Source organism: Cyprinus carpio, chromosome A15, assembly GCF_018340385.1.
Source record: "Cyprinus carpio isolate SPL01 chromosome A15, ASM1834038v1, whole genome shotgun sequence".
In the NCBI taxonomy this organism is placed as follows: domain Eukaryota; kingdom Metazoa; phylum Chordata; class Actinopteri; order Cypriniformes; family Cyprinidae; genus Cyprinus; species Cyprinus carpio.
In genome coordinates this window covers 24,634,857-24,647,960 of record NC_056586.1, presented here as the reverse complement: position 1 = coordinate 24,647,960, position 13,104 = coordinate 24,634,857, and the positions used below count along the sequence as shown (strand labels likewise).

General features: G+C 31.6%; 1 protein-coding gene across 4 annotated transcripts in view; it reads left to right on the top strand.

Annotated features, from left to right (window-relative positions):
• LOC109104178 (fibroblast growth factor 12) overlaps positions 1-8,947 on the top strand; it is a 39,136-nt gene extending 30,189 nt beyond the window's left edge. For all 4 annotated transcript variants that reach the window (XM_042771833.1, XM_042771831.1, XM_042771832.1 and 1 more), the window contains exons 3-5: positions 598-701; positions 5,493-5,691; positions 6,742-8,947. In XM_042771833.1, the coding sequence (XP_042627767.1) occupies positions 598-701; positions 5,493-5,691; positions 6,742-6,872 (434 nt within the window). In that variant the 3' untranslated portion in view covers positions 6,873-8,947. The remainder of the gene's footprint in view (positions 1-597; positions 702-5,492; positions 5,692-6,741) is intronic.
• The last annotated feature ends 4,157 nt before the right edge of the window (positions 8,948-13,104 follow it).

Below are 13,104 nucleotides of genomic sequence, written 5' to 3'. Positions count from 1 at the left end.
TTGCTGTTATATTCAAATTTGAATGTAATTTTGGATTCTGTTTTCTATCCATCTGTCCATCCATCCATCCATCTCGTTCTGTCATTCTATCTTTTGTTTTATCTATCATTTTATTGTTCTATCTGAATTTGTTGAATTTCAAATTTAAATTTTGCTTTGTTACTTTCAAATTTGAATGTCATTTTGGATTCTGTTTTCTATCTATCTATCCATCCATCCATCCATCCATCCATCCATCCATCTATCTATCCATCCATCTATCCATCTATCTATCCATCCATCCATCCATCTATCCATCCATCCATCCATCGTTCCATCTATTGTTCTATCATTCTGTCTATAGTCCTATCTGATTTTTTAAATTTCAATTAATTTTAATTTAGCTTTGTTATATTTAAATTTGAATTGTAATTCGGCATACTTTTTGCTACCTCAGTGCAAATTCATTAATTTAAAAGGAATTCTAACTTCAATTCTGATTGGCGCACAGAGGAGAACATTTAGAGAGAAAACTGACCGTAGCAGGAACATAACTAGGAGCTCCAGTAAGTGTCCTGAGCACTAAAAGAGTGAGATGTCGCTGTTGCTGTGTTTCAGCTCTGTTTAACCTGATCCCGGTGGGTTTGCGGGTCGTGGCCATACAGGGCGTGAAGGCCGGACTCTACGTGGCCATGAATGGAGAGGGTTTCCTCTACTCCTCGGTAAGAAAACACGCCTCACATCTGATGTCTGTTCTATCTAAAATCCACAGCTTTTCATGTGATCATGCAATCTGTTCTGTTTCTTTTCTCTGTAGCGTTTGTCAGGGTATGTACTATTATATGCAATTTTGATGTAGTGTGTTTATATTTTGTTGTGTGTGTGTGTGTGTGTATGTGTGTGTGTGTTTTGGAAAGCAGGACACACTGTCATTGTGTTACGGTTGTGATGTTGTGTGTTTTTACAGGTTGAAGTGTGTCATATTATGTGTGTTAATATATTGTGTGTGTGAGGAGGTGCTGTTTGTGTTTGTGTTTAACTGGATTTATTGCAGGTCAGAGCTTCAATATTATTGATAAATAAAATGATTGAAATTTAAATGTATGCCAACAGCTATTTTCATTTGGAGGACCAAACCTGCAAAAATTAAAATAATAATAATTAATTATTTAAATGTACCAATAGGAAAATAAATAAAGAAATGACTTAAAATAAATACAATTAATGTTTAGTTAAATCAAATAAACTTACTTATTTTTCCTTTATTGTTTTCTGTATTTATATTTTACTTTATTTTTATTATTTTAAACTTCTTTAATTTATTTATTGTTATATTCATTCCCACATATATTTATTTATATATTTATTTAGTTATTTATTTGTACAATTATTTGTTTATTTTAATTTTTGCATGTTTTGTCCTCCATATTTACACGAATAAAAAGATAGAGGCTATATTGGCAGATACTGTAAACAAATGGCATCTTGTTTACACAGTATAAATATCAATAGATGCAATACAAAAAGGAAACTTAAGTAATATACTATTTGTACTAAAGGTGAAATATCTGAACAGAACGTTAGTGGAAAGAGTCAGTAAAAACAACAAGTTGACTATTTTTGTCTTGCATTAATATTAAATATTTGATTTTGTTTTTGTTAATTGAGAGAAATGTTGGAAATTGAAAATACTGAATGTACATAATGAAAAATGGTTCAAATTTTGCCTTCGTCTTCAGCAGACTTGGTTTGTGTTTGTAGTGATGCTCCTGTTTTTTTTTTGTGGTGTTGAGCTTTTACATTTCTGGATGTGTTCGGTGCGGAAAATACAAGTTAAAAGAAGGAGTGCAACGCTAGCTTTCTCTCATGTAGTCTAAAACACAACAGCGAGAAGGTTCTGGAAGCAGCAGTCTTGTGACGGAGAGAGCGAGTCTCTGCTCCCGTCTACATTCATAATTCACTGACTTGTTCTATTAAAATTTCAAGTGTAGCTCCTGAACTACATTGATTCACAAAGAGAGCAAGCAGTGTACCAGTGTCTTTAGATGCACACACACACACACACACACACACACACACACACACAGATGTCAGTTTGCTGTGAAGAGTGTGAAAGGACTTTAAATCTCATGACACAACTGTAAGTAAAAATGACATTTAAAATCTCCGTTGCAAAACAATTTTAGCACCAGCCAGGCCTACATGAAACAAAGGGGGTCTGAATTCAAATAGCTGTCATTTTACAAATTCTGCCACTTTTTCTATTCAATTATTAAACATTTCATGTAATTTGATGATGCTTTCAGCAATTAAAGTCTTGTACTCTCAGCGTTTTTTTATCCATGTTTAAAGTTGCTCCACAGAATTGCACAGATTTTATGTCAACATCAACACAAAATATGGGAGAAAACAAAGTGAAGTTTGTTCATATTGAATTGTAATAAATTGTGCTAAATGCAAACTGACACAAAACCCAGATTGATTCATAATTCAACTTACTGTCATTTTACAAAGTTCTGCACATTTTCTGTTGATTTATTAAATATTTAAAGTAAATTAGAGTCTTGTACTCTCAGTTCCATTTGATTTTTTTTTTTTACCATATTTAAATTAATTGTACAGAATTTAAATATACAGAACTTATAGAAATGCATATTATGTTTGGTGTTATGTAACATTACACATGTCTGTGTGTGTGTCAAGATCAGCTGTTCTGGATGTTGTTCTATCTTTGGGGTGAGAAAGTGTTAATTAACTCCGTTTTAGTGTGATAATGAACTTCTGCCAAAGTGTGACAGTCGATGTGTGTGTGTGTGTGTGTGTTTCTTTGTCTGGGTGTGTGTGTTTGTGAGTGTTGTAATGAAGTGTGTATGTGTGTTTGCAAGAAATAATTGACGATTGATTGAAAATGAATGTACAACTGAGGTAATAATGCAGCTGTGATGTTGAGTTTTATGAAGAATTCAGCAGTGCTTGTAACTGTATGCACAACATTTTTTGTGATATATATATGTATATATATATATATATATATATATTATATATATATATATATATATATATATATATATATATGTATATACATTTATTTTTTAGATATCTGTGTAATTTGGCATGGGGTGATGTTTTTTTGAAATTCACAAATGAATGCAAGTTTCACAAAATGAAATCGTTCATTAGTCATTAAATCGTTTTTGTTTTGTAAATGTTAAATTGATATGTAAACGTATTATGATTCATATACATTACTCATCTTTTCTAGGTGAACACCCACATTACTGTTTGATAACTTCAATCAAATATAATTTGTTTTACAATATAATTTTCATGTTTTTACTGATTTTTTAAATTATTGATAGTTTTATGTTTTATATTTGTGAATTGCCTTCCATTGATTTGTAAACACACGATTGGTGTTGTTGTAATTTGTGTTTTACTGAGTGTGTTCAGCAGATGTTGTAGATCAGGGTTGTGTGTGTGAGAGGTTATCTACCGGTTATTTAGTGGTGATGTTTAATCTTCTAAAGTGCTATGAGATGCTGAGATGGCAAAGAGCGCACATCTTCCTTCTGTGTGTGTGTGTGTGTGTGTGTGTGTGTGTGTGTGTGTGTGTGTGTAATATACAGTAGGGTTCAAAAGTTTGAGACCGCATTGAAAATGTGAGAAATGAACAAATACCTGGAAATAAACAAAGTTTTAGCATACAGATTTGAAAATAAAACCATAAAGTGCTGCAGCCGCGACATCAAAACAAAGACTAATTCACCTTGGGTTGAGATCTTCCCATGGCTTTTTATAATGGATTTTTTTTAAGTTCATGAGTAAAACAAGGCCTGTCATAAATTTTACGACTTTAACAAGACGTTTTGTGATACATGTAATATATGACATATATTGACCTATATTAAGAGTGATATTGCCATATATGTTACTTGTAAGGCAAAATATAAAGTACATTCTCTGGGTATATTTATAATAATATCTATACAATGATTTTTGTATGGTATTATATGCAGCAACCATATGTCAACAATATGTATTTTATTTATATGCAGCTTTAACAACAACATACTGTTTATACAAAAATCTACATTTTTAAATGCATGTTTATCTTTTTTATTTACTTATATATTATTAACAAGACAAATATACATGTACATGACATATAAGTCCAAAAATGGATTGCACTTGTGAATATATGAAATTGTTCCAATTTTTTTTATAGATTTCATGCATGTTTTCACATACGTATTTCATATATGGAAGTGTAATAATGCTCGTATGTACATGCATTTTTAAAAATAAACATAATTACTTCATAGTTCTCATTTTCAGGATGGATGTGTAATTTACGTTGCATAGCAAAATGCATAAGTATCTTGAATTTTATATTTAGCACAAGCCTTGTTTTACTCAAGTGTTGTGGTAAATATATAAAAACATTTTTAATTCTTATAAATTCAAATATAAATGTTATAAATTGGAAAAAAATTCATGGTGAACCCACGGTGAATTAGTCATTACGACTGAAACACTCTATTATGATGTAAAGCAAAATAAATATTTCAGAATTTAGTGATTAATCAAATATAAGTGTTTTTCTTGCTTTTTTTAAAGTAGGCCTACAAGATGCACATTCGCAAATTATATGCATTTTTTTGGTTTCATTTTTCACTCACATTGTTATTCTGCCAAAATAATTTGTAATGAAGGGGTCACAATGGTGACTGTAAAAAAGGTTTTCATTTATAAAGCTCTAAAATATTACTGACTGGTGTTTCAGTGCATTTCCTGCAAATATGGAAAAAATAAAGGCTCTCAATTAAATTTGTGCAGTGTCACATGGTTAGGTAAAGCAATAATAAATAAGTTACAATATAAATGTTGTAATACTGGTAGCACTAATATTTTATGATACATGTTTCAGTAAAGTAGCAATTTTAAAATACGTTGAAGGTTGTATTTTTTGTCTTTTATCTCAGTATTCCTATCAGTGTTGTATAAGGGTTTTTATGTATAATAGTAAGCCTAGAATGTGATCGAACAGTTTAAAATAGCTGGGCTGAGATTTAGACAAATTCTGATGACTGCAGGAATATTTTCATTCAGTATACACAGTATCCCACCGGTCATAAAACACAATTTTTTACACACTTTTCCAAAAAATAAAAAACAGAAAATATTTAGTGATTTATTTATTAGAACAGGTTAAATTTCCTATGCAAAATAAATGCATTTTCACTGGTGGTCTCAGGTTTTTATACTCCACTGTATGAAATATATACAAAACATTAATTGTGTCAAATGTGTGTGTGTGTGTGTGTGTTCACCCGAGGTGGTTTCTGCTCTGGTTGACGGCCGTCTCCACCCTCTCCACCTGTGCATGCCAAAGACTTTATAAAGAAACTGGGACAAATACTCTATAAAGACACACACACACACACGCACACCTGAGAGCTGTAACCGTGTTTTAACATCTCTCTCGATCTCTCTTTGTTTCTGTCTGTCTGTAGGATACATTCACAGCGGAGTGTAAGTTTAAGGAGAGTGTGTTTGAGAATTATTATGTGATCTACTCGTCCACGATGTACCGCCAGCATGAGAGCGGACGCGCCTGGTTCCTCGGACTCAATAAGGAAGGAACCATCATGAAGGGAAACCGGGTCAAGAAAACTAAACCGTGCTCACACTTTGTGCCCAGACCCATTGAAGGTGAGGACACACACACACACACACACACACACACACACACACACACACACACACACACACACACACTCATACTCACACACACACGTACACGTACACACACATGCATAAGTAGGGCTGGGTGATGTATGAAATATTTACAGTAAATTCATTATTATTTTGCTGACCATTTAAAGAGTAGACTTGTGCTGTGACTTTAGATGCTTAGATGAAATAGTTCTTTCAAACTGTTTGTTTTAATAAATCAGTTCAAAATTAACACTGAATTAATTTGTCATCATAAGGAAATGTTCTTTGTGTGGCATTTTAATTGCTTTAAAGTGTTTTAGTACAATATGTAGGCCATGTAGATTAAAATAGTTACCTATGAATAAAGCTGAAATAATATAAATATTCCTTTTTTGCATCAATTGTGTGAATTAAATGTGGAAATCATAAACCGATTATTTTAACCAGATTTTTACTGTATTTTACTTTTTTTTTTAAACATTTCAAATCTATTTCACATCATTAGCTATTTCATTGAAATATAATATAGAAAGAGAAAGATTGAGAGAAATTTTTTTTCAATATTTGCCAGTCTTTTTTAATAATATTCTACAGATATATATAGATATGAGTGTGTGTAGGTACAATTTTATAGGAAATATATTAAAGTACATTCAATCAAATTGAATATTTTGTATATTATATTAAAAAATATATAGATAAAATATATTTTATGTTTTTTTTTATCTACATCCCCCAGAACTACACGCAAATACATGTGCATATGATCAATTCTGTTCACATATTGTGTATGTATATATATATATATATATATATATATATATATATATATATATATATATATATATATACACATACACTGGCAATTAGACAACTTTGAAAAAGATCATGCAGATTTTTCACCTAAACACTGGTAACTGGTAAAAAACTGAATTAGACAATAATGCAAATTCTGAGATGTTTGGACTGCACTGTATTAATGCCTCACTAGTTGCAAACCACCCGCTGTTTAATAATGATGTCCTGTGTGTATTTGTGTCTCAGTGTGTATGTATAAGGAGCCGTCGCTGCATGATATTGACGAGAAGCAGCGGTCCAGGAAAAACTCAGGAACTCCCACCATGGGCACCAGGAAAGAGTTGAACCAGGACTCTACCGATCATGAAGGCTCATAGCCACACACACACACACACACCGACCTGTAAATGTACACACACATACACACACACACACGGTGACCCCTGGAGCTGAATGCTTTCTTACACCCGAACAAACAACAGCAACTTCAGCATCGACAAGCATCAAACAAAACAAAAATTAACAAAGTAACATGAAAAAAAAAAAAAACACATAAAAAAAAAAGCTGAATTCTTGCCTGTGAAAATATTTAAGGAGTATCTGAAAAATCAGGACATGATTTTACATTTTATGCAAAGTCTGGCAAGAGTCTGTTGGCGTCATGTGCTCGTGGAGGGTGTTTTCTTTCGGGAGTCTGAGCTTTAAAGCCATGTTCGATGATCACACGTTGATTTATGAATGCTAAAAGCACTTTCACTCACCGCTATACGTCGCTCACCTCATTAATATCGAATGTTCTCATCAGTTGTGTCCCCCAATCATTGCTCTGTTTTTTTTATTCTGGGTGTGGGGGGAGGGGCTTATGCATTCTGCTCTCTGATTGGCCGGAGGGTTTAGGAATCGCTCTGCGTATAGGCTCTGACTGGAACTGGATTCTTATTCACTGTATGAAATGTGTCACATTAATTAATTTAAATCCCCTCAGCGTTAAAAAGTGTCTCTGAAACATGCTTGCTGCTGTACCTTTAAGACTTGTATATCTAAATGCACTGTTATGATTGGTGAACATCAGCATGCTGGTGTCAACTATGTTAATGAGCATATGGTGTGATGTCATAATCGTGATGATTTCTGAGCCAATAAATGGCGCAGCGAATGTTACGAATATTCAAACTCTTTTTATTTCAAAAGAGCGAGGACAAAACATTTTCCCGCGCGGTTTTGAGTGTACTGAGAATCGCACAGAGGGACGGTGATGTCATCAAGACAATGATGTCACAGTCTGAGATTCTGCATTCAGTAAACGGAAGCGCCTGCTTTTATTTCACCCCACGCCCGTTTTGAAACCGAGAGATTGGGGTTTTTTATCCTGCCAAAAGCACATACTGCCCTCCGAGTGACTAAACTGGACTAAACCACTTTAAACCAGAGAATAGACTGCCCCGGCTTTCCTTCACGCAGTGTTTTTTTTTAATCGCTCCTCATTAACACGCAGGCTGTGTTCAGAATGGAGTCCTAGCGCACTGCTTACTGCGCAGTATACACTCCATACGAACAGTATGTGAAACGGTGCACTTGATACAGTAGAGTACTAGATGTTTTCACTGTGTTGCATGTCTAATTCAGCAGATGTCTGAAATGAATGCTGTTGTTTTGCATGTTTAATCATCCATTAAAATAACGAGGAACAAGTGTAGTCCTGTAAATCAAAAGGTCGAATGCATTGCATTGTGGGATAGCGCTCTACTTGAACTTTGCAAGTTTGACACTTATTGAACTAAACTGAATTAGCGTTGCTAAATAATGACACTATTGTCTCCTGAGATCGAATTGGTTACATAACTGATGCAACATTAACACTGTTCCGTTGCTGTTATTACTGCTTTGAAGCGATCTGTACTGTATAAAGAAGCCGCTCAGCTTTAGGTAAATGTCTTAGCTCTTGCCACTGCATACTGTGCACGGTATGCATACTATATACTGCATACGTGGTGAGATTAGTATGCTGGGATGACATTTTGAACACTGCTCAGCTCAGCGCGTTTCTGATTGGTTACTTGAGTCCAAGCGCCTTCCCCTTTAAATGTGATCGACCTGTTCATTGGTCAGATCCGTCGATGGAAAGGCCAATCAGCTGGGTTCATGACAAGTCTTCCATTAGTGGAGCTGCACCAGCATCTGAGAGGGAGGTCAAAGGTCAGGGGTCCCGCTAGGGATACGAGAGAGAAAACGAGGTCACGAACCGAGCTACTAAAGATGCCTGCCTGTTTGTTTCATAGAAGATGTTCTGATTATTGCCATGCTGAAATGATCTTCTGCTGACCTGGAAGTTCTTTTGTGTTTGCACCTTAATTCTGAACACGTTCATTGTGTAAAGAGTTCTGAATAAAACATTAAACCTGCCACAGGAGGAAAATATAATAAAAATAAATAAATAAAAAACAGGATTGAACTCTGGTCTGGTTTCAGCTTTTCTTCTGCATTCGGCACAAATGCACAGAACTTATGATCTGTTCCAAAACCTCATCATCTACAGCGTCGCTGTCGGCCAAACGTTGTCGAAGGCAAATAATGTTCAATATTTGCACAGTTATAGAAATATTTTTTGTCGAGTTCACACCGAGAGATATTTGACGCCAGGGGGATACTGATTGGCTGTCAATATTATAATCATTCTCAGCTGAGAAAACAAACAAACAAAATAAACTTCTGAGAGTGATTCCAGTGTCATTATCATCATAATTGTGCTGTGAACTTCCCTTATTCTCAAAGAAATAGTTTTTGTCATTCATTAGCTGGGAAAAATCATTCTGAGAGTGATTCCAATGAAATCGTTCTTCCGTGTCCTTATCGTTATTAAAGTTGTAGTGTAGACTTCTCACTGAATTATAACGATTATTACAACTTACAGTTATCGTACATTAAAATAACTGTTTTCTATGTGAACATATTTATATATAAACTTATAATGCAATGTGTTTTCAGCATCATTACTCCATTATTCAGGATTCTTTGATGAATAGAAAGTCCAACAAAACAGCATTTTATTTGAAATAGAAATATTTCGTAACATTATGTCTGTACTGTCACTTTTGATCAAATTCATGCATCCTTGATAAATAAAAAAATTAATTAAAAAAAAATCTTACTGACCCCAAACCTTTTGAACAGTACTTAAACTATATGTGAAGGCGATACATATATTTAACCTCCACAGACTTAAAAAAAAAAAGTTTTGAACAGTTCTTAAGTAAAACATTATAACTCATGGTAGGCTACTTGGTTTGGTTGGAGTTATTTAAGTTGAAGTTTTGCTGAAATGATGCTGTCAGTGTCGTAACTCTGTGACTAATCAGTTTCCTGGAGGTTTAACTTTCTGAAGGATAATTCTAAAATCACAGAGGAGCAGATTCACGGAGAGGCTTTACACGAAGCCTTTCTTCTCTTCAGCAGCAGAGGCTTTAAAAGCTGATGTGTTCGTCTTGATGCTGCTGGAAATGCAAACTAAATCCTCTCACGTCCGGCTAAAATTAGCAGCTGGTTTATTCTCAAACAGCTCCGAGCTAATGAGAGATGTCTGCATGAGACGCTTTTCTGCTCGTCAAGCAAAACTTCTCCAGAGGAACTGCTGAAGACTCACGCCTCTCACCTGCAGTGTTCACGCTTCATCTGAAGCAATGCTCTCACATGCCTGTGTTCCAGGTGCTACAGATGCTGTCAGATTTTTTTTTTTTTTTTCACTGCACTACATAACACTGTTTTATATTATAAATTCTAAAAATAAAATTTTAATTTTCACCTCTTGCTTTTTGTAGATCACATTTGAATAATAATTAATATATTTTTTTTAAATATACTTAGAATTATTATAGCATATTTATATTTTAAATATTTAGCTTTTGTAATTATATATTTAAAGCTGAAAATTTTTAATATTTATTTATTGTAATTTATTATAAATTACATTTTCTGCTCTCGCATTTCTGTGTAATTGCATTTTAATTGCATTAATAATGATTTTTTTCTGTTTTTTAAATATACAACTTTTTACAGCACACAAATATAATACGTAAATATAACTAGTTTTATGCTTTTAAAGCACTTTTAGCTGAAATATTTTTGTAATTATTTTTAAGTTATATTTTCTTTTTATGTTTTATTTTGATTTTATTTTTCTATTGCAGTTTTTTTTATATTTTTTTTTTATAGTTTGATTTATTATACATATAAATACAAACATATCTACTCATTTTATATATTATCCTTTTGCAATTATGTTTTCTGAGCTGACATAATTTGTAATTAAATATATAATTTAATACATTATTAATAATTTATTATATAATATATATATATATATATATAGATATATATATATATATATATGATTTAATAAATATATATTTTTTTTAAAAATACATTTTCTCTTGTAGATTAAAAATGTTATAAAAATATTGATAAATACTATAAAATATTTATTAAAAACAGATTTATTACATTATAGTAATCATATATTTAACATAATTCAACAATAATTTCAATAATAATTTAATAATAATATATAAATTATTTATTCTCCTTTTATGATTACGTTTTTTTAAATACTTTGTGCTGAAATGTTTTTTAATAAAATATTTATATTTTATACTACTAAACGGCGACACCTGCTGCCGAAAAGCTGTCAGTGCAGTGATGCCGCAATGAAGGATGTGAACGTGCGCGTTCACGTTTGTTGTTTTTGTAAACAAAACTCACGTCGCATCAATCTGAAGATGAAGAGCAAGGTCACCCTTCTCGCTCGTGGTTTTAAACTCGCCAGGGTTTTACTCGTTAAAAGCATTAACAGCGAAGTAAAGTGTCTATAAAGGTATATAGTGCTGACGCAGCGCGCGTGTACCACGGTGGCCAGCAGGGGGCGCCGCACATAAGAGTCAGGCGGAGTACTGACATCAGCCGCTAGATGGCAGCATTACACCACAAAAACAGCGCAACAGACGGCAGCCTGAACCAGGAAATATTCAAAAACATGCCAAAGTAATAAATTAATGAATAAATATGGGAATAAATACAGAAGTTAAAGATATGGAAAAAGAAAGTTAAAAATGAATAAAGAAAATAACTAATGAAAAATAAGTAATGCACACACTAAATCAAAAATGCATTTATTTTTTTTATAATCATTAAACTAAACCAAAAACAATTGAGGACCAAACCTCCAAAAATAATAAATAAATAAATAAACAAACACAATAAATATAACAATAAATAAAAATAAATTAATAAATTAATAACTACATTTAATTTAAATACAAATGTGTTGTATTTATTTTAACAAGTCATTTATTTCTTTATTAATTTAATTTAATTTATTTTAAATTTTTGCAGATTTATTCATCCACAGCAACAGACTGAAAAACATAGAATAGAATAGAATAGAATATGCATACTTTGAATATACTATAAGTGCTTAAATAGAAACGTTTGCCAGATACATAAATGCAAATAAAATATTATTGCAATACATAAATATATCCACAAAGAACTGCATACAGCAGAAAAACACAAAGGATTATCATATGAGGAGTTGGTTTAATGTGTCTGATCAGCTCAGGAACTGCTGCGGTGTTCATTCAAGATTAACCTCAGGAAATCATAAACTGTATTAATTAAAGTTCACAGAAAAACGCATGAGTCAGGGAGGCTCCGGATGTAAATATCGATAAAATAAACAGTACTGGCTTTGATTTACAAATGTGTTGCGGATCCATAACTGTAAATCACACACGAACATTATAAGCAGTGTATCACGGGACTCTCATTCACAAACAAACACTAAATAAAATCACACATCTGACCACATCACACACTATACATCTAACTAACCAACTAACTAACTAACCTTCTGTCTCTCTCACTCAAATACTTCACTCTTACATCACAAACACACAGAAAACCCTTTCAAAACACACAATAGTGATGAGTAAGATTAAATGAACTGCATATTTACATACTGGAATAGAATAGAATAGAATAGAATAGAATAGAATAGAATAGAATAGAATAGAATGTATGAATGAATAAACAAATAAAAAATATTATTTCTAAAATATAATTTATTATTTTTATTTTAAATAATTTAAATAATATAATATATAAATAATATGTTATTTAAAATAATAATTAAGATAATAATAAAAAGTACAATAAAAGATTTACATTTATACATTATATATACATATATTATTATACATATATAGTATATATTATATACATGTATTATTATATTACATATTATTATTATTATTATTATAATAATACATCATTTTTATTATTTTTAAATATTAATTAATTTATTTAACTGCAATATTATATATAAAATAATAAAACAAATAAAAAATAATATTATAAGTTCAATAAATATTATTTTTTCTTTTTATATAAATATTATTTTATTATTCTTTCTTTATTATTTAATGTAATTATTTTAGTAGTATATATATATATATATATATATATATTATATATATCTATATATATATATATATATATAATTTTAAATTATTTTATTGAATAATATATATTATTAAATTAATAATTACAAATAATAAA